This window comes from Rhineura floridana, chromosome 3 (assembly GCF_030035675.1).
Source record: "Rhineura floridana isolate rRhiFlo1 chromosome 3, rRhiFlo1.hap2, whole genome shotgun sequence".
Lineage (NCBI taxonomy): Eukaryota > Metazoa > Chordata > Lepidosauria > Squamata > Rhineuridae > Rhineura > Rhineura floridana.
Window position 1 is genome coordinate 89,349,586 of NC_084482.1, and position 22,546 is coordinate 89,372,131.

General features: G+C 40.9%; 1 protein-coding gene and 1 non-coding gene across 14 annotated transcripts in view; both read left to right on the forward strand.

Moving 5' to 3' along the window:
• The window catches only part of SH3TC2 (SH3 domain and tetratricopeptide repeats 2), a 73,060-nt gene that overhangs the window by 27,261 nt on the left and 23,253 nt on the right, over positions 1 to 22,546 (forward strand). For 9 of the 13 annotated variants that reach the window (XR_009761375.1, XM_061616866.1, XM_061616875.1 and 6 more), the window contains 9 exons: positions 4,803 to 4,907; positions 6,321 to 6,448; positions 7,362 to 7,467; positions 8,683 to 8,826; positions 10,217 to 10,412; positions 10,697 to 10,770; positions 12,128 to 12,323; positions 21,812 to 21,945; positions 22,437 to 22,478. Coding sequence is in view for 12 of the 13 variants with exons in the window: in XM_061616866.1 (XP_061472850.1) it covers positions 4,803 to 4,907; positions 6,321 to 6,448; positions 7,362 to 7,467; positions 8,683 to 8,826; positions 10,217 to 10,412; positions 10,697 to 10,770; positions 12,128 to 12,323; positions 21,812 to 21,945; positions 22,437 to 22,478 (1,125 nt within the window). In the remaining variant the exon portion in view is untranslated. Of the gene's footprint in view, positions 1 to 3,663; positions 3,764 to 4,802; positions 4,908 to 6,320; positions 6,449 to 7,361; positions 7,468 to 8,682; positions 8,827 to 10,216; positions 10,413 to 10,696; positions 10,771 to 12,127; positions 12,324 to 21,811; positions 21,946 to 22,436; positions 22,479 to 22,546 lie in introns of all 13 variants that reach the window. The other 4 variants (XM_061616872.1, XM_061616873.1, XM_061616871.1 and 1 more) reach the window with 3 other exon arrangements.
• On the forward strand, positions 11,077 to 11,150 carry TRNAT-UGU (transfer RNA threonine (anticodon UGU)). The gene has a single exon. It is a non-coding gene; the product is annotated as a tRNA-Thr (tRNA).

Genomic DNA, 22,546 nt, shown 5'->3' on the forward strand with positions numbered 1-22,546 from the left:
CCTATCTTCAAAAAGGGCAAAAAGGAGGAACCGGGGAACTACAGACCAGTCAGCCTAACATCAATCCCTGGAAAAACTCTGGGGCAGATTATAAAGCAATCTGTAAGCACCTTGAAAACAGTGCAGTGATTACTAGGAGCCAACATGGATTTATGAAGAACAAATCCTGCCAAACTAATCTTATCTCATTTTTTGATCAGGTAACCTCCCTTGTAGACTGTGGGAAGGCTGTGGACATAATATATCTCAACTTCAGCAAAGCTTTTGACAAAGTGCCCCATGATATTCTGCTTAGCATGCTGGCTAAATGTGGGCTGGATGGAACAACTATCAGGTGGATCCGGAATCATACCCAAAGAGTGCTTATCAATGGTTCCTTCTCAAACAGGGCAGAAGTAACAAGTGGGGTACCACAGGGCTTGGTCCTGGGCCCAGTGCTCTTCAACATTTTTATTAATGACTTGGATGAGGACGTACAGAGCATGCTTATCAAATTTGCAGATGATACAAAATTGGGGGGCATAGCTAATACCATGGAAGACAGAAACAAAATTCAAAGGGACCTTGATAGGCTGGAGCATTGGGCTGAAAACAACAGAATGAAATTCAACAGGGATAAATGCAAAGTTCTACACTTAGGAAAAAGAAACCAAATGCACAGTTATAAGATGGGGGATACAACAGTGTGATGTGGCAGCAAAAAAGGCAAATGCTATATTAGGCTGCATTAACAGAAGTATAGTTTCCAAATTGTGTGATGTATTAATTCCCCTCTATTCAGCACTGGTTAGGCCTCATCTTGAATACTGCGTCCAGTTCTGGTCTCCGCACTTCAAGAAGGATGCAGACAAACTGGAACAGGTTCAGAGGAGGGCAACAAGGATGATCGGGGGACTGGAAACAAAGCCCTATGAGGAGAGACTGAAAGAACTGGGCATGTTTAGCCTGGAGAAGAGAAGACTGAGGGGAGATATGATAGCACTCTTCAAGTACATGAAAGGTTTACACACAGAGGAGGGCCAGGATCTCTTCTCGATCATCCCAGAGTGCAGGACACGGAATAATGGGCTCAAGTTGCAGGAAGCCATATTTCGACTGGACATCAGGAAAAACTTCCTAACTGTTAGAGCCATACGACAATGGAACCAATTACCTGGAAAGGTAGTGGGCTGTCTGACACTGGAGACATTCAAGAGGTAGCTGGACAGCCATCTGTTGGGAATGCTTTGATTTGGATTCCTGCATTGAGGAGGGAGTTGGACCTGATGGCTTATAGGCCCCTTCCAACTCTACGATTCTATTTTTCTATGAATTGCAGTCCTGTGCATGCTTCCCTGTCTGAGTAAGCCCCATTGAATACATTGGGACTTGCTTCTGAGTAAACATACATCGGATTGCACTATAAATATCTTTACAGGTTGTGTAAATAAACATTTTGACATTCATGCTTATATAAATATTTCTTTATACTATGTCTTGATAGGTATCTGATTTCATACTATGGTTGTAAATTATTATTTCCTCTACATTTTAAGTGTGCCCTTCTTGCTTGGGATGGTCATGGTCCCCCTCTGTTGTTTTCACCCTGGGGGGCAGATTAGGCTAAGAGATGGTGCATAGCCCATGGTCACCCAGTAAACTTTGTAACTGATTTCCATTTTAAAATTTAATTAAAATGATTTATATGCAGGCAAAGTTTATGAAGTAATGCAGATCCACATAATACATTTAAAGCACATCCAACTCTCATTTAAAGTGCATGACTTCCCCCAAAGAATCCTGGGAAGTGTAGTTTCCTCCTCACAGTTATAGTTCCCACCACCCTTAACAAACTATAGTTACCAGGATTCTGCGGTGGGATTCATATCCTTCAAATGCATGTTGAATGTACTTTAAATGCATGGTGTGGATCTGCCCTAGTATGCTGTGCATTCATTAGTGAATTGAAAAGAACAATTTTAAAAGATACTTTTTTAAACAGGGCTGTAGCTCATTGGTAGGGCACATGGTTTGCATGCAAAGGTCCAACATTCAATCTCTGGAAGAGACTATTGCCTAGAATCCTGGAGAGCTAATGCTAGTCCATGTTATCAGTACTGAGCTGGATGGTATCAAATGGCCTGACTCGGTATAAGGCAGATTCCTTTGTGCCTAAAAGACGAAAGAGACCCAAGGGCCACAGTGAACCCAAAATTTATTTATGTATTTTATTTACAACATTTATATACCACTTTGTTGTAAAAAACCTCAAAGGGTTTTATAGAAGGAATTAAAACAATAAAATTATTGGCAAAAAACAGTTAAAGACAGGCATTTAAAAACATTCAAAATAATAAATCTAACAATGAGTTTAAAATATATAAAAAAACAGAATAGCTTCTACATGCCTGGGTATGCTTGCCTAAACAAAAATGTTTTTAGCAGGTGCCAAAATGAGTACAATGAAGCTGCTGCCTAATGTAAATAGGCAGGGAGTTCCAAAGCATAGGTGCTGCCACACTAAAGGATCGATTACTTACAAGACCAGAACAAGTACTATGTGGCACCCATGACATGGAAAACACACCTTGAACATGGCCTGGTAGCAAATTGGCAGCCGGTACAGATTTCAGAGCAGAGGTATTTCAGAGCATAGGGTCTCATGTCAACTATCGTGCCGCAGCATTTGTGCCGCAGCATTCTGCACTAACTGCAGCCCCTGGGTCAGGTTGTGCTGCATAGGGATTTCTGTGACCTTGGCTAACTGGCTGCCAGGATTTTTTTTAGTTTTGGTTAGGAACCCTGACTAGTTGTGAGATGCTGAGTTTTCTGTCTTATTCATAGGAATCTTGTTGTGGTTGGTATGGTACTGCATTTAGGAAATCATCACTGTCTTTTCTTTTTATATTTGCATTTCATTTACCTCATCCTTAGAAGCAACAACACTGGTTCCATGTGGTCATCTCAACTCCCTTAAACCTAGTGATGATGCACCTTTTATTTGCATGATGGTTTGTTTCTTGCCCAATAGTGGTAAAATAGAATTCACATACTGGGAAGCGTGGCTTCAATTGCTGTTGTTCCTAATCTACTGCCTGTGAAGGTAGACCAAACCATGTGTGTTTTCTCTCTGTCAATTATTACTCACTGGAATTGGGTTGGCTGTCAAAGTGAGTTTTTAGCAGCCCACAGAGTAGGCAGGAAAGACTAGAGAATCTTCTTAACTCTTACTCATTTCTTTACCCAGCCTTTCCCAACTAGTGGGCCACCAGATGTTGTTGGACCACAACTCCCATCAGCCTCAGCCAGCATTGCCAATGGTCAGGAAAGATGGGAATTGTGGTCCAACAACATCTGGTGGCCCACTAGTTGGGAAAGGCTGCTCTAACCTCTCTGCAGTAAAGGGTCAAGTCTGTAAAGAAGTTTGGAGCAGCCATGTTAAAAGGTAGGCAGGGAGTTGCCAACCCTGGTTTTATATGAATATTGTTGCAGAGGATCCCTAGTCAAGCCATACCAACAGCACAGTCCTTATTATATCGACTCAGAAGTAAGTCCTGTTGCGTTCTACTGGGCTTAGTCCCTTAGTAAGTGTGTTTAGAATTGCAGCCTTCAGGGGCATCCATCTTTACTCCTGAGTGCTCCCATCTAACATCTCCACTACACCAGGCTCCTTTCTTCCTACAGTGGCCTTCTGGTGACTGGCCTGGCCTGAGAATACTTAAACCCTTCTTGCCAGAAGCAAGCAGGCTAGATTAAATGTTCCTTATCCAGGCTGTCTAATCAGGTAAGGAATGATCCCGTCACTTTAGCTGCACCTGGAAACACCCTAATTTAGCTAAGATTTCTATCTTAATTTCCAATCAGAGATTTTTTTTTGAGTGGTAAAGCCCCGTTGCCCCTTCGTGCTTGTCATGAGGTGGTGAAGGTGATTGCCTTTTCTCTCCCTGAAAAGCACACAGAGCTGAAGGAAGGAGTTGGGAGAGCGAAAGAGGGAGTAGGAAGGGCATCATTTTTCATGGCTTAGATTGGCACCTGAGCAGCTGATCGGAAAGTGGAGGAACTGAGAGGGTAGGAGGCAAAGGGAAGCAATATGGGAGATGGAGGAAGAAAATGGAATGACCAGGGAGAAGAAAATGGAGTGCCACAGGAGTCAGGAGACAGAATGGCATGTGAGAGACATTCCTCATAAAATTGCATAATTTTTTCAAAAATCTTAATAAAATTGCAGCTCATATTTGCCTCTGTTGACTGAAGTGTAAAAACATGGTGCTTTCCAGTTCTGCCATACTGCAAAATCATGGATCTTAAACACAAGCAATTCCTTCAAAACCACCATTGAATCATAGTTCACCTCTGTGTCCACAGATATTTCTGGAGTTTGTTGATGGTTTTGTAGTCATCCTATGTAAAAATCCTGAAAATCAATCAGGATCTGTGCCTTGGATCAATGGCAAACACCAGATCTTTGATTTTTACTGTGTACTTTACCACTATAAGCTTTAATTTGATGTGTGTTTTTGGGATCCCATGTAAAATACAAATTCAAGAAGATCTCTTTTTTTTAATCCACTGAATCTGACTTTTACCCAAACCCTTAAGTATGTATGTGTGTCTTTCTGTCTGTCTGTTTGGAGGGAGATCAGGGGGTGAAATGACCAGGGGAGAGAAGCAACTACAGGGGGTGGTGTCTATAGCACTCTCTCAAAATTCCAAACATGCCCATGAGCGCAGAAAGGATTAGTGACCCCTATATTATGCCCCTTGCTTTCCCTCATCTAAATAAAGTTGACAGTGGTCCTTCTACCTACGTGGTGACTTGTCAGGTAACCCCAGGGAACTGGATCCAGGAAGTCAGCCTGCACAGATAGGAGAGGGCACTCTGGAAACTGAGGCGGTGTCACTGGCTGTAGGGGAAGGGTTCCCAAATGGTAAGTGTTTGTCTAATTGCTGCTTTATGTTTTTAATATCTGTAATTTGAAAGACAGACAGAAAGAAAGAAAGAAGCCAGCCCTCAACCTGCAGAGGAGATAATTGCATGATAATTGCAATGTAAAAAATTAAGAAGTTGTGAGAAGGGGACAAAGGAGGCAGGCCAGAGTCTGAGGGTGGTATTCAATGCTAGGGCTACTCAGAGTAGACCCACTGAAGTTAAGGGACATGACTAACTTAGGTCCATTAATTTCAGTTGGTCTTCTCTGCATGAATACTTATACAACCTTGTAATTCCAAATGTCTGTGCAACAGACAGTAAGAATGGTCAAGTGATGGGTCAATGTCCAACTTATTCCATCCAGCCTCTTTCCAGTAACTAATAGCATTCTGTGTTCATGCGTAAAGTCAATTTAGGTTTAAAGGGAAGCATTTGGCTTCATGAAAAGAAAAGAAAAGAAAAGCTCCCACTCTCAGATGTATCCTCAAACAATAGCTGTAAAGAAAGATATTTTGCAACAACATCTAAATAAATCTATGCTGAAAATACTGCATGAATCCTGTTAAGGAATATTTCTGGATGAGGCGGAGGGTGTACATGTCTGAAGTTACCAGACACTCTTTTGGAAGCGTGGAAGGTCTCCAGCAATGACTCTCAAGGTGTAACAGCTTCTTTCAGTAGCTGCCACATTAATCTCTTTTAATTTGCCACAGTATTTGCAAGATGGAGTAAAAAAGAAGTCTGAGTGGCCTCACCAAGAGTTATAGTGATTCCCTTGTATTTTGCTTTGGGGGATGTGGTGAAGGAGACTCTTGCCATTCCGAGTAGTTACACTGGATCTGGCAAGCATGCTGTTGCTGTAAGTTGATGTCTCTCCTAGGCCCTATAAGGCATTTCAAGAAACAGCACCTTCTGCCTCTTACCTGACGGAGAGGTCATGGAAGTGAATTAAACTATATAATATTTTCACTGCTGTCTACTGACCTCCAACTCCTTGTGCACGGGTGTTCTGAAACCAGTGAAAGATTGGAAGTGACAGAAGTTGCAATCTAAATCCTGCCAGAACAACACTCTTGAACTATCTTGAAGCCACACTAGCTGTGCCAGTCCTGAGACTCTCAGTTTACCCCTGTTTTTGCCTCTAGGCATCTGCCATGTGAGATGAGGAGCTTATCTCTAACATAAATCCATCATTCAAATGCATGGCATCTAGCAATATGTGATGGAGATTTCAATTGTCTATTTATATATGAATGACAGAACCATTCAACATCCTTTAAACCCACAAACACTAGTCAGTCTAAATGGAGGCTGGCCCATGCAGAATTTTAGACAAAGGTAGTTCCCATTAATGGTTCTAATTGCATTCTCCTTTAATTGCATGCTTCTCTCTCTTTTTTAAATTTTAAAGAGATTTCCCTCTCATTTTTGGTCAAGAGTCGTTCAGAACAGGGCCTCAATGCCCAGCTGCAGGAGGCAGCAAGAAAGAAGCTGTGGGCCCTGGAAAATGATGATAAAGACGTGTGTGCTCTTTTCAAGGTAATGTTGTTGCTATTTATTTCTAAAACACCTCATATGTCTGTGGCATTGGGAATAGGAAAGTAGGAAGCTGCCTCATGCCAAGTCAGGCCATTGGGCCATCTTGTCTGCTGTTTTCTACTCTGACTGGCAGCAGTTCTCCCCTGACCTCAAACAGAGGTCATTCCCAGGCCTGCCATCTGAGATCTTTTAAATTAAAAATGCCAAGGGTTTAACCAGGGATCTTTTGGATGCAAAACATCTGCTCTAGTACTGAGCTATGGACCCTGCTTTTGCTCCTTGTCATGTTTGCATAAAGGAGCCAGAGATGAATGTTCATCTTTTATCACTTCTGCCATGCCTGTCACTACATTTGGTGCCATGCGATGCAGTGAGTGTTGGCATCACAGCTGGCAACAACGCCCTTGACCTGCAGTACCATTTTTTTTTTACATTTTGTAATGTCATCATTATTCCAAGGAGCTCAGGGCAGTAAACGTGCTTCTCTCCCACCCATCCCCATTTTATCTTCACTGAGCATGGTTAGTAGCTACAGAATGGTGATTGTCACGCGAACAATGGAAGATGGAATGGAGTATCCTGAAATACAACATGATTTCTGGCTGATTGGCACATTGAATAGAAATGGGCCACACTGCAATATTTTGTTGCAGGTCCCAGTTCTGAGAATGAATCCTTAATTTTCCATGATGTAGGATTAGATTGCATTGTTCTTTTTAGAGTTTGACCTCAGGAATAGACTCATGGACTGCAATCCAAATTCCAAATGTCACTGTTATTAGAAAATGAAAACCCAAGATATAGCGCATGCTAACCTTTCATAACATAATTGCTAAGAAAAGTTGTTATCTCAGGATTTCTCTGCTGAACACCTGAATCTTCCCATAATCTTTTCTGCTTTCCCTTTCTGCAGGAGCTGTCAGCCAGGCTGGTGTGTATCCATGCCCAGGAGAATCGCTTTCTACTCTCCTTCAAGACTGTAGAAGAAATTTGGAAGTTTTCGACATACTTAGCACTTGGTAGATCATATCAAACTGAGGGGTGACTGGCATTGCTTGAGAAGAGCTTGAGCGTGGGGTGCAAGGATAATAAAACAAGGCCCCTGTACTATACATTTAAAGCAGTATCCTACCACTTTAAACAGCCATGATTTCCTCCAAAGGGTCCTGGGAAATGTATTATTATTATTATTATATTCCACCCTTCCTCCCAGTAGGAGCCTAGGGGGGCACAAATGTAGCTTATTGAGGGTGCTGATTGTTGTTAGGAGATCCCCTATTCCCCACACAGAGCAACATTTCCCAGAGTTGTAGCTCTGTGAGGAGAATAGGGGGCTCCTAACAACTCTCAGCGCTCTCCACAAACTACCTTTCTCAAGACTCATTGAGGGAAGCCATGACTATTTAAAGTGGCATGATAGTGCTTTAAATGTATAGTGCAGATGAGGCCTACGCTGCTCTGGATGGGACCCGACTATGGGATATGAGAAAGATGGAGCTTCTGCCTCTGCGTCTTTTTTCAGTATTTTCCTTGAAAGGTCCAGTTTAATATACTGCCCTTCCAACCTGTCCCCACAACCGTCGACCAACAATGCAAGGCTGGGGTGGGATGAAATGCATTCTAATGATGTCATGGTGTATCATGTCAATTGAGAAGGAGAGGCAGTGGCAGTGGTTCCATCTCCCACATATGATGTACTTTCAACCCTAGAAAGCCTCTGAAAGGGATGATCAGAGAAGGGGTCATGGATCAAGATGATGATGATGATGTAGGCATATGAGGCTGAAATTAATTAGATTAGTTAATTAGTTAACAAGAGGGAAAAGCAGGTGGCAGAAGGAGAAAGAAAAGAGTGACCACACCCTCTTTTGGTCATGGCCCCACCCACTCCTGGCTTTGGCCCTACCCCCCACTGGCAACCCCTAACAGATTACCCTTGATGGAGTGTTGTGGCTGACAGAAAAGATTCCCCATCCCTGGGTTACAGAATTTAAAAATGTGTTCATGCTGTGAAGTTTTTGTGTTTTTGTTATATTTATGCTATTTTATTGTTAATCTGAAGCTTCCTGGTGAGATGAGGCATGTAAGTTTGAGAAGGTTGTAAGGCTATGTGATGTGGGCCTGAAGAAAGACTGACACTCTGTGTCACATGTTTATCTCAGACAGGCACTGCGGTGGGTTTTGCTTTTGGAAGCCACATGATATGTTTGTATTCTTCCTTTTGCATGGATTAGGCTATGTGGGTTGCTGTTTGGAGCATCTTCTTTTCACTCCAGAGTACTGGCTGAACTGTGCTTTGGTGGAGGACACTGAGATCATTGTTGCTCTAGATGAAGATCACATGGCCACCATGTACCTAGGCCTTCTGCTTCAGGAAGGTAAGAAGCATGAGACCAGCCTTATAGCTCCTCTCCAAATATCTCTTTAGGAATATGTTTTGGATCCATAATTCTATGCATCCATAAAGTGGGTCCCTAAGTGGGATGTTCTGGCCCCACTAATAGCAGGAGGGATAAGGCCAGAGTGGGTCACTACAGGTGGGTGGCAGTGGTGGGGCAAGAACAGAACAAAATCATGGATTTTGGAATGGGTTCCTAGCTGCCCCAACCCCCTAAAGTTGGTTTTGGCAAGGGATGGCACATGAACTCTACTAACAGGGAATAATTCCCAGCAAAAGAGGACAGAGAAGAGGTACTATTTATTTATGCCTCATAACATAAATTTCTCTGGATGGCTTACAGAAAATAAGTTAAAAAATTAAATACAAAATAAAACATAAAATCATAAAATAACATAAAAAGTAAAGTATAACAAGCTACACGGGCACAGCAAAAATAAAATCTCACCACACTCTTAAAGTTCAAACACAGATATAAAAACACAGAGGCCCGGATTATCTTGTTATTTAAAAGGTCTGGGTGGGTAGAAAGATCTTTAAGTAGCTCTGAAAACACCACAAAAATGGCACCAAGACTACTTGGGAAGCCTGATCCTTGCATAACTGAAGTATTAACTACAGGACTACAGGAAAGGGGTTAATTGCATACAAATTACTTCATTCAGCCAACACAGAAGCTCAAAATCCTTCCCCACAACATTCTCTCTGAAGCAAACATGGAGTCAGAGAGCAATTGGGTCCTGAGACAATGCAATGAATGGTTCTCTGTCTCAAAACCCATATCCCTGCCTCTAAATGGCTGCTTCAGAGAGGTCATTTTCAGAACAAGGTTTGGAGCTGCTGGGCTTCTCGTTGTCCTTATAAATGGCCATTGTAGGGGAGACAGTTCCCCACAAAATTTTCACAAGCACCTTACTTGTTACTTTTGTTATCTGCCTTTTTCAAAAATATAGATCCAAGATAGGTCACACACAAAATAAAGCCATTAAAACACAGCTGAGCTCCTTTTGGGAGGAAGGGAGGGGTATAAATTTAATAAATAAATATAACAAATAATAATAAACTGCAGCTATATCATCATAAAGCAGGACAATTTGAAATGACATTGAATTATGTCTTCCAAAAGAGGAAAATCTTCACAATCTTTTGAAGATTGGGTCAAACAAGCCCCTCCGGAAAGAGAATTCCACAACTGTGGCACCACAACAGAAAAAGCCCTGCTTCCTGTGGCTGCCAACCTAACCTTTCAAGGCAGCAATAATTGGAGCAGGGCTTCCTAAGAATATCTAAATATTTAAGGAGGTTCATATGAAAGTAGCTGTTCATATGACAAGAATCATGACTGTATTCTCTTATTTTTCTGTCCACAGGAAACTTCTTTGCCAGGGTGGTGGTTGGTGACCTGACAGATGAAGAAGAGGATGATTTGAAGCTCTCCAAAAATGAGTTCGTCCATGTGAAAGACATTGGGCATGACACTAAATGGGAAGGGACATCTCTGTTGACCGATCAGAGGGGCCTGGTCCCTGTCACAACCATAGAACCATTGCCCCATCCCTTTTACCAGTAAGAAGGCTGGTTGTAGTATTCTATACATGAGATTGACTGGCTGAGCCATTGTGGCCATAAGCTGGGTTCACTCAGAGAATAAAACCTACGGAAAGTGTATCATTCTTATCTCTAAGGTTAAAATGAGATGCTATTCTGTAAAACAAATCCTAAGATAACACGTTTTGTGGCAATTATGTTATGCAAGGTTACCATATGCCATGTTTTATTCCCCTGGATGTGAAGCAAAAAGATGCTCTGAAAGAAGCCGGGTGTTTGCTCACAGCTCTTTACATTCACAGGTGGTTTCTGAAGAACTATCCAATGAGCTGTGGCATCTCCAAACAAATAAGTGGACCTGGCTCTTTGCAGATTGGTGAGTGTGATCTCACTGGGGGCAAATTCTAGACCAATGACTGATCAATAGGGTACCTCTCTCTTTATTTGGAGTTGGGGGGGAAATGCAAGAGGAATGCAGGATGTTTGGAATGTCTTAGCTTTGCAGAGTGTATGGTTTGCTTTTTTTTTTTGGTATTGTTTAAGTTAAAAGTGGAATCCTCAGGAAACTAACAATACTTCCCTTCTCATTGCCATACGAAAATTGAAGGGATTCTTAAAGTGTTAAAAATAATGAGAAAAATCCCTATGTTCAAATTCTACTTCTTTTGAGTAGACATTTGGGGAAGGGCCATAGCTCAGCGGTAGAGCATCTGCTTTGTATGCAGAAGGTCCCAGGTTCAATCCCTGGTGTCTTCAGGTAGGGCAGGGAAAGACTCCTCTGAAACCCTGGAGAGCCACTGCCAGTCAGTGTAGACAATACTGAGCTAGATGGACCAATGGCCTGACTCAGTATAAGGCAGCTTCCTATGTTCCTATGACATTTCCTATTGGCTGTACTAGGGATTTTTAGAAAGAACATCACAGTTAACCCTGTTGTTTCATTGGTCACTACTTGGGTTGAATTAAAGGGAGGATTTCCATGAACACTTCATTGTATCAAAAGGTACTCTCCGTTTTTAGTAATTTTTCAGGGATTGCTGCAAAACTGAAGAGTGCTCCCCTATTCAGGATGCATTTCCCTGAATAGTCTACATTTGTTCTCATGTTCCTGATTGTGTATGGTCATCCATGAGACCAGTCCAAGTAGTCTTACTCTCACTCTAAACTAGCTTCATTTGCCCTCAGTGACATCAAATCTAATTGACTAAAACAGTGTCATGACATCATCACATTTACTACATGATATCTAATTGACTGGGACCATGCTATAAAAGAGAGTGCCTAACTAAGTGGAAAAAATAGTGTCAATGCAACTGATCAGGGGACAGTGATGGCAGACCATCACAAAAAAGGAGGAACATTCTCAGTAGTTAGATTTTTTGAGTAGGGATTATCCCCCTCCCCCCTCAAATGCTACTTTCACTCTGAAAATGGAAACAGGTGAACGTTTCATCCCAGCTCCTTTCTTCTCTAAAATCCCTAATAGTCTTTGTAACAGACTGCTGCTTTAAGGAGAACTATATTAAGCTGTATTAAGAAGAATAAGCTGTGGTTTCAGGTGAAGCCTAAGCTACATGAGAAAAGGAAAATGTTTCAGGGACACAAAAGGTCCTTGTTTTCATACTCAGCTTGTAAACATGCCATTCTCTGCCACTGGTTACTGTGCCTCCAAGAGAGAATAGTTCAATTGTTCAGCGTGCTGAAGCGAGGAATGTTTTCATTTTATTTCTTAGGCCAAGGGAGGTGCACTGCCACAGAGGATCATAGAGGAAGAGGATGGGATGAGCTGAGCTTCTGCAAAGGCGATGCCATAGAGGTCACTGGCTTTTTCATTTCAGGTCTTCAGTGGTTTATAGGAAAATCCACCATCAGTGGGGCAGTAGGCTTTGTCCAAACCAAATGTGTGCATCCCGAGACTTATGAACCAATGTAAGTGTGATGTACCCATAGGGAAAAAACAACAACTTGTGGATAGGGGTGAAGGCAAAACTTGTGTTCATTGCATGCATGTAGGAATAAAGTGGGGTATTTTTCTCTGTCCAGGGTGAGAGAAGTAGAGAATATGGATAAAAGGCAGGAAAAAATGGTGTTGCTCAAGATTCCTTTTTTTGTGGCTTAAGAAAACATCTCAAGGCATGTGACAAATTATAATATAGACATGATTTATTGTGAAGAAGGACTTATTGAGAGTTGAATATGAGTTTGTTAAACTGAGATGCTCCAGGATACCCTTGTCTGAGGCACAAAGTGATTAGCAATGATTTTAGTGAAGTGAGCACCATTGGGTGGGATGCCAATCTGTGAACAAATTGAGAGATAAAAATATTTGTTTACTTTTTGCTTGACTACTTACATTTTCAAATCTTTTGGAGTTTTTCCATCCTGTTCTCTGCAAAATAACTTAAACCAACTCTTAAAAACCTGTGGTTGGGTTCTTTTTATTTATTTATTTTGTAATTGTTTCCCCTACCCCCAAATGCTAAATGGCACCTTGCAGTCATGGATTTAGACATCTAAGAAGACTAGAATTATTCTTAAAAGTGAAGATGGAGATTTAAAATATATAATTTGAGGTGGGAAGAAAATAGGCTTTTGAGATTAAATCACTGCAGTTGAAATCTCTTTTAGGTTTGTTTGGGGCCTAATTGTATCATTAAGAAATGTTGGTATGGCTAGTATCTTCTCTTACCTTGAATTTCAATTAACTGACAACATTTTCTAGAAATTGGCTTGATACTGCAACAGTGAGGGAAGTAAAGAGTTTACTGGAGTAAAGAGTCGCTCTAGTGCACACATGCAAGTTCTGAAGCTTACACAGTATTCCATATGAGCAAATGATGCCCCTTTCATTGCACTATTGGGGAAAGCTCTATGTATGCATTGTACAGTATGCTTGTCCTGACATAAAGAATGGAGGAGCTTCTGTTCATGTGGAGTACCTAGAGTGCATCAAAATCTGTGGAGCTTTAACTCATAGCAAACAGGGTTTGTAGTTGCAACAACACTGTTTTAGAATAAATAATTATACCTATTTAGATAAATAGATGAATTAGGAAAATACTTCAGATATGCAAGTACAGCTGGCAAAGGGAACATTTACAGGGCAATCCTCTACATGTCTATGCAGAAGTATTCTGCATTCAGTGAATTCAGTGTGATTTATTCTGATGTAAGCGGGTATAGGATTTCAGCTATAGTTTAGGGCAGTGATTGCCAAACTTTCCCCCCATGAGTCACTTGAAAGTTGCAGATGGTCTTAGTGGACCACTTAATGATTTTTGTGTCTGTTGCACCAATTGTATTGCACTGTACTATATGCTGTATGGTTTTAAATGGCATTTTTATTGCTTCTTTTATTTCTAATACTGTATTATATTGTATTACACTTTGCATTCCACAGAATTCAGATTGTAATACAATAAAATCCAATATAAGAAATAAAGAAAGCAATAAAAATACAATTAAAAATCAGTATGAGTATTTAATGTGGACATGAATTTAGTATCTAGTGAATTGAATTTAGTATTTAGTGGTCCATGAACCACAGTTTGGGTATGCCTGGTTTAGGAAAGTCCCTGACATTTTAAAGAGGGGTTTGATAAGGCTGTTCATTTACGGTTTGGTGAAAATTACAACAATGTATAGTAGGAGGTCTTGGTCCCAAAGATATTCTCCAATCATCGTTTCCTATAGGGTGCTTGTTGAGAAACAGAAAAGAAGTGCAAAGTCACTAAGGATTGTTGTTATGTGCCTTCAAGTCAATTATGACTTATGGCGACCCTATGAATCAGCGACCTTCAAGAGCATCTGTCACGAACCACCCTGTTCAGATCTTGTACGTTCAGGTCTGTGGCTTCCTTTATGGAATCAATCCATCTCGTTTGGCCTTCCTCTTTTTCTACTCCCTTCTGTTTTTCCAAGCCTGATTGTCTTCTGTAGTGAATCCTGTCTTCTCATGATGTGTCCAAAGTATGATAACCTCAGTTTCATCATTTTAGCTTCTAGTGATAGTTCTGGTTTAATTTGTTCTAACACCCAATTATTTGACTTTTTTGCAGTCCATGGTATGCACAAAGCTCTCCTCCCACATCACATTTCAAAGGAGTTGATTTTTCTCTTATCCACTTTTTTCACTGTCCAACTTTCACATCCATACATAGAGATCGGGAATACCATGGTCTGAATGATCCTGACTTTAGTGTTCAGTGATACATCTTTGCATTTGAGGACCTTTTCTAGTTCTCTCGTAGCTGCCCTCCATAGTCCTAGATTTCTTGACTACTGTCTCCATTTTGGTTAATGACTGTGCCAAGGTATTGATAATCCTTGACAAGTTCAATGTCCTCATTGTCAACGTTAAAATTACATAATTGCAACAGCCATTGTGTGTAAGACTTGCAAGCTTATGAGCATACCATGGTGGAAAAAGGAGACAGAGTAAATGTTGCTTTATGTCAGGTAGAATACACAACCTATGTGGGGGGGGGGGACATTAGTTGGTCATTAGCACTTCCTACATAAAGTCAATTCAATCAATTTCAGGTAGTGTATCTTCTGATCAGAGGTCTATAAGGTGGTAATCGCTCTGGGATGTTGCTTTTCACTGAAGGTTTAGCTAGTGCACATGTAGTGCAAGGTTGGATTTCTATTGGCAGGGTTTGTCAAGGTGCTATGATTAGGATATTGCATCACTGTAATTAATGGCTATGAGAGCCATGGCCCAAGCCAAAGATGCTCTATAAGCCACATCAAGGAAAAACTTGGATAATAGACCTAGTAAATGGACATAAAGAGGGTTTTTTTAATATGTTTTTATTATTTTGGACAAGACACTGAACAAAGACACAGAAAAAAACAATCAAGGAACTGAGAAGGAAGTACTCCCCGCTTCCCAAACCCGTAAGAACACTGGGTGCAATAAACACAAACAGCAACAGTAACCATTTATACACAGTAGTGTATTCATCCCAGGTCTAGGGGGGTTGTCATCCCTTTAGATTTTTGGGAGGCGGGTCTCGGCTAGGTCCATTCCATTTGGCCTGGCTTGGCCCTTTGGGGTATCCAGGAAGTGCCTGCCATTGCTGTTGGCCATGCTCTCTGGGCTGCAGGAGTTGTTGGCGGGTGGCAGGCCTCTAAGGTAAGAAAGGAGAGGTGGGAAGGAGGGAGGCTTTCATCTGTACACATACCTCAGAAGAAGGATAAGGCACCACTGCAACTGCTGCTGCCTCATGCGGAATGAGCAAGCACCTGCCCCCTTCGGCTTGCATCACTCACTCAGTTGAGTCACACCATACCAGGCCGTGGCAGCAGCAGCACTTCTTCCTTCTCCTGTGGTGTGTGCACAAGCGAAACCCTCCTTCCCAGCCCTCCTTTCCCACCTCAGAGAGGGTTAAGAGTAGCAGGAGGGGATGGAGAGAGAGAGAAATGGCATGTCAGGACTCAGAGGGGTTAGGATCAGGGAAAATGGAGGGGTAGGGGACAGAGGGGTTGAGGGACTGGCGGGAGAAAGAAAATGGGGGTATGGGGTCGGAGGGTTGTGAGGGGAAAGTGAGGGGGCAGTAGGGGCTATGTGTGAGAAGGGAGCGTGGCTGTAAGGGGGCGTGGGGTGACTATCATTAAGAGACCCTGCACTTCTGAATTTGCCATTGTGCTACTGGTTACACAACGAGTAAAGAGAGAAAAACCACAAAAATGTAACAACGTGGTGCAGGATCTCCCTTGGAACATCTTAAAGAGACCTCAAACCCTGTTCCACAACTGAAGAAAAACATGTGACATGTCCAGCGTATGCTTTTGCATTTCCATATAAGTCACAAATGAGTGCCAGACAGTGAAAAAGTCTTCCAGTTTGGCTTTCCCCTAGCAAGCTTCAATTCAAACATTAACTTTTCTGCCATGGCAGTATGCCACAAATGATTCAGCCAGGACTCACATGTCAAGAGCTCCACCAGCTTCCAATTTTTTGCAACCTCCAACCTTGCCACTAGCAACAGAAATGCTACCAATGGTTTGTACGTCAGGTCTTTGTTCTCCCCTTCCCAATTGTTCAGGAAGGCTAGCTATGGTATTTTTAGTACAGTTTGGTTTATTAGCATTGAAATCTCATTAAAAACCATAGACCAGTACATTTTGACGTTTGAGCAAGCCCAGCACGTGAATATATGAACCATGTGTTGCACATCCTCTCCAACAATTATAATCTGTGGAGCCAGAGATGTGTGCTAGAAATAAGGGAGTTAGCTACTAGTGATGAGACCACTTTAAATGACATTCTGTGGATAGTGCCAAGACAGACATGACTGGCATTTTGTGGAAACCATGGATCTTTCTTAGTAGTTTCTCAACAGTCAGTGGTTGCCTATACTCATAGTAGTCTCAGAACCTAAATGGATATTTGCCTTTCCACCCCTTAAACTACAGCAGCTTATCCTTGTGATGAAAAGATGGGTGTAAAGTCCTAAGAAGGAGGGAGGATAAATAGTTCATTAATTTTGACCTCCATCTCCTCGGAACTAGTAGTGTGGCTTTTGTAAAAGGGTTTGTAACCCATTTTAGGGAGCCAAGTGAGCATTAATCCAGAATTACAGATTCCAACTTCATCTTCCCTTGTTTTGAAACTTCTATGGCCAACCATGGTTTATCAGCAATATCACAGACAAATGCAATAATGTTATGTAATTGAAGTGCATCATAATAATACTATAAACACAGCTCTCCCTAACCACTTTGCCCAATGTGTTTGTACAAAATATTCTTCACTAATCTGGGTATCGTGCTTTGGTGAATAAATTGGGAGATCATGTTTTGCCAATCCGGCAACAGTTGGATGGGAATTTCAATCGGAAGCATTCAAAAATAAAAGTTAATTTTTGGGAGGAGGAGCGTTTTGAACATTAATTCTGCCTAAAATCGACATATTGGATGTCTTCCACCTGTTCCAAATCTTTTTTGTAGGACCGTAACGAGGGACATAGCTTCATTTGCAGAAGCTTATTTAAATTTTTGGTTACATTCATCCCAAGTTAGTGGATTCTAAGCGCAGCAAAATTACCATATAATAACCTGAATATTTGCAAAATAACATAACATAAAATGCTACGTATTTGTTGGAAAGATTGATAATGATAAGAGAAACATAACTAAGGCACCCCATCTCTTCAGTAGTTGAACAAAAGATGGTTCTACATACCAAGGTTGTAGAACAACAGCTACTAACTGGCTAACGCCCAGGTTGACTCTGCCACAGACAGATTGAGTTGCTTCCGACACTGAAGATTCCCGTCACTTGGGTTTCATTGCGCTTCTCAGCAGCACATTGACAGAGGTAGAGTAGTTGAAATGCTGCTGCCGCCGCTGCCTTTTATTCCTATCGTACTTCTTCTCTTCCACCCATTGCCAAGAAGGGCCTTGTCCTGGTATGTTGTCGTCATCTTTATCAAAGTCAGGATCCTCCTCTTCTTCTCCCACTCCTGAGTCAGGTGGTTTCTGAATATGCAGATCTTCCAGGAAAGAAGGAGCTTTCCTCTTATTTGTTGCAGAATAGGTGATCCCCTCTCTGTGTCCTTAAAGTGGAATCATCAACAATATTTGACACCCTCTTCTTTTTTTTATTTTATTACATTTATATTGTGCCTTTCTTACATGTGGTTCCCAGGTGGTCTCCCATCCAGGCACTGATCAGACCCAGACCTGCTTAGCTTCAGTAAGGTGGCGGGCTCATGTGCCTTCAGACCATACCCTGGGATCTGGTTGTATAGGGGTGCAGATTCCTTCTTCTCAATATATCAGCAATCACATCTTGCAAAAATAGAATAGGGGCTCCATTGAACTTGATTGGGTGCAGTTTCTAGAGGGCTTTGCGTATCACTTCCTTCAAGTCAAACCTGGCAAAGCAGATAATATCTTTTAGTCTGCCTTGTTCAGATGTTCTGGGTAACAAAGCCCTGTGAGCCCTCTTTATTAAGCACAATGTCTGGAACCAAGTGTGTCAACCATTTTGTTAGGGATCCTATCATGTCATTGTTTTTGCCCCCTCTATCCCATGGGCATGAATATTCAATCTGAAACTTCAGTTTTCCCATTCCTCAATCTTTACTTTGATGTCATTTTCAAAGTTGCCAATGCATTTGATCTTCACAGTGTTACTAACTGACTGCTCAGCTGCTTTTACTCCCATTTCTCAAATTAGCTCAGTTTTGTTGTTCACTGTGGTTTGTCTTCAATTGAATTTAGGCACTCCAGACATTTCCCAAGTGCCTTGAGTTGTATATCTGCCAGAATCTGCTGTAATATGTCCACGTCTGGTGAAATTGACAAGGTGTCTGTCAGTTTCCCACCCTCCACCATAGTGTCTGTCTGGGATATGTACTAGAGCGCCCTGCTCAGTGGAGTGTCAGGGAGAGGACTGGGGAGTCTCGTAACTAGGCTCAATTCACTTAATTTTTGCCTCCCTGCCATCAATCCCCCCTCCTAACTTTCAAATTTGGGTAAGTTTAAAGCCACATGCTCTTTGAAATAACTATCATTTCAGTGGTCTTTCAGAGAGCTCTTGGTTCAAGCTGCCATCTTGGCTTGGCATCACTCCAACCCGACAGCAAGAGTTGTAAGTGAGATTTATGAAGAGATTGGTTTTATTAGTCTTTACAGGTTTCCTCCTTGCCTCGCTGCCCCAATAGATGTTCAGAAAAAGGTGAAAGAGGACAGCAATCTTATTTTAGGGAATAGTCATGTGAGACACTAACAGTGTAATTATGCAAGTGTTTACTCAAAAAGTGGGTGCCACGGGATTCAGTGGAGCTTATTCTCGGGTAAAGCATAGGAATGCAACCCAAGAAACTCATCTCAGTCACCTCTGCTTTTAAATTTTTTTTTTATTGATGTTATATAGAATTCTAAGCAGAATTTGACTAGCTATTGTCATCTATGGTATATACATTGAACTGACAAGGAAAAAAGAATTGAGCAAGCAATCTGTTACATGTATTCAACCTCTTTTGTGAAACTGACAGTGCATGGGTCCACCCAATGCAAAATTTAAAAAAATTGAATAAAAAGATAATATACTCATCTATCATATTCATAAACAACACAAAATACGAGCAACTATCCACTCAAAGCTCAAGGATAGCATTCCTCAGGTATTCTGTATTGATACATAAAATTAATCTTCATGCACAGCACTGCCAGAACATACCAAAGCTCTATCTAGCCTAGCATCCTGTTTCCCACATTGACCGGCTAGATGCCTCTGGGAAGTCCGTAAGCAGGACACAAGAGCAGCAGCTCTCTCCCACTGTTGTTCCCAGTGACTGGTATTTCAGAGGAATACTACTTCTGATCCTGGGGGTAATATATAGCCATCATCACACGTAGCTGTTGATAGCCTCATTCTCCATGAATTAGTTTAATCCCTCTTTTAAACCATCTATGTTGGGGGTTATTATACATCTTGTGGTAGCAGATTCCATAACTGAATTATGTGCTGTGTGAAGAAGTTATCTCCTTTTTTTCTATTTTGAATCTCAGTGAACAATTCAGCTTGGCACTGGGTTTTAGTATTCTGAGAGACACATTTCTACACTGCACTTCATTGGATCAGATTTCAAGGCAGTATACAGCAACTTTTCATCATAATACAGTAAAATAATAACACCAGCATAATAAGAGCAAATAAAACTTGCTGAGGAATATATACATTTTTAAATGGGTAAATAAAATGTCTTATCCTGGTGTCTAAAACAAGGGGAGGTAGACTCCAGACTTATCTGATCTATTTTTTTTTACTTGAACCCCAAGAACTGCCAACCAGAGCTGGGTGCAAAAGACATACATTTAGAGTTAAGACAAACAAGCCTCTGAGCACATTCTGAGCTTAAGATTTTTTCAGAACGAGATCTGAAATGAATACCATTCTTTCACATAAAAATCCACTTCCGGTTAGCGTTCATTACTTCAACAGCCTAATTTAGGTAGAAAACTGCATTTTGTTGTCGCTATTGTTGATCATTTGGAAGTCTGAAACCCTTGCAGATACTTGCTTTCTTGTACTTTTGAAAATCAGTTAAAATATTTACAAAAAGAATGAAAAAAGAAACCCTCAGATCTAGTGCAAATCACCCAGAGATCTTGCTAGTAGATCTCCATCTACATTTTACCCACCCCTAGTCTAAAAGCTTGCAAAGTAGACACTAGGTGTGCCTCCTTATGGAGGGCATTCAAAAACTGGGGTGCCAAGACTAAAAAAAACCCCTCTCTTTATAGGTACTGCATATGAATGGTGTTAACACAGGAGATTTATTCAGGAAAAAAATCCATGTTTATATCCTTCTAGCCAATGCAAGTACATTTGACCTTGCATGCAGAGTTTTGTGTGAAATTGTGATGGCCACAAGATGTCACTGTTGTTTACCCTAAGATCTTCAGTTTGCTAATACTCTGGAAATATTTTTACTTGGGCATACGTTCCTTCCACAATAAGTGGACAATGAATGCCATGACTGCTGATCATGCTTCATTTACTCTCAGGAACAGAATTGCAACCTAAAACATGGAAACTTGAATCTGTAGTCCTATCCTCACTTAACTGGGAATAATCCCATTGAACTCAGAATTCAGTACTCTGACCTACTTCTGAATAAACATATTGAGAATTGTACTTTAAATACCCTTTCTGCTGTAAAATAACTCTGCTAATTTGATAATGTTTTATTAGTTATCTTAATAGATAAAATAATTAACCAGTTAAAATGAAATACAATAAATAAATAAGTTCATCATGGCACCTTTACTTTAAGTGCTGTTCTGCTAGTGGAAATCATTTTTAACATTTTAATGTTAAAAAAATTCTTCTGGAAAATCATCACAAAAATATCATAGTGGGGTACCATGAGGGCTGAACGTGCTTGCAGTTAAGATATAAACATCCTTTTGCAACTCAAAAATGCAACTTGTTGAAAGACCTTCCTCTTTCAACAAGCCTTTTAAGTTGAGACCTTATCCCAGTCTGTGTCTGTGTTTGAATTGCTTTTTAATATGTTTTTAAACCTTTTTTTTAAAAAATATGTTTTTAACCCTTTTAAAATATGTGTTTTTAACTTTTTAAAAAAAATGTTTTGAAAGCTGTTTTTAAAAATATTTTCAAAGATGTTTTGTTTTAATGTATTTTAAAGGCTGTTTTTATGGTGCTTTCAAGTGTTTTTAGATTTAGATTTGCCTTGTAGTGCAAGACATTCACCGCATGTGAAACCTTGATGTTCAGCGTCAACTTTATTACAAGAAATAGTTAGAGAAGAAGTTGAGATGTGTTAGATTTCTTGAATATGAACCAGTTTATGCCTCTTAGGAGGGGCAAATAATGACAGCAGGATGGTAGAATGCAGCACTGATCTGCTGTTATCCATGTTTCCTCCCCAACACAGAAGGAAAAGCCCGCTATTTTTTAGTGAAGAAGTAGCGTCTCTTCTCCAGGTTCCATCCAATGGCAATGAGATGCATTACAGTAATCTTCTTGGCGAATGGGCGCAGACAGACATCACCTCTGTGTACAGGCTTGGTGAGTATCTGCTCCCCCTGTACCCATTGTGCTATCTTTCTCTAGTAGCACAACGCTCTATTACCCGCCATTCCCAAGTTTGCTATTTCTGTCCATCTGTTCACTCCATTCATGTTCTGAATCAGTATCATCAATCACTGTTGAATAATAGTGAGTCATTGTATTCTATTACTTAAGAGCTGGTTAAACAATATAAATGAAACAGATAGTACTACTTTTATCAAAATTCAAAACCAAATTTTGGTGGCATTTTCCTTTTGGAAAATTATTTTTTATAATTCATAATTGACCACAAGCCCTCCTTTCACTTAAGCGGCTGTAGTGCTTCCTTGTCCTTCTTAGTTCCTCATTCTCCCCCTGGAGCACATCTTACAAGTTTAAGCGGAACTTCATCTCCTTTCATGTGTCTTGGGGCATAGAAACGAGAAGACTTTGTTGGTAGTTCATGAGCCCGTTCTGCATATTTTCCTCTCTTTCTCTTGGTCTCACAGATGGTTTTGAACCTGTTGCAATGTACCCAAGAATGCCATCAGGTGAGTATGAATGAATGGGAAGATGGGTGCTGTTTTCCTGAAATTTATCTTCTTGAGAGGAAGCATTT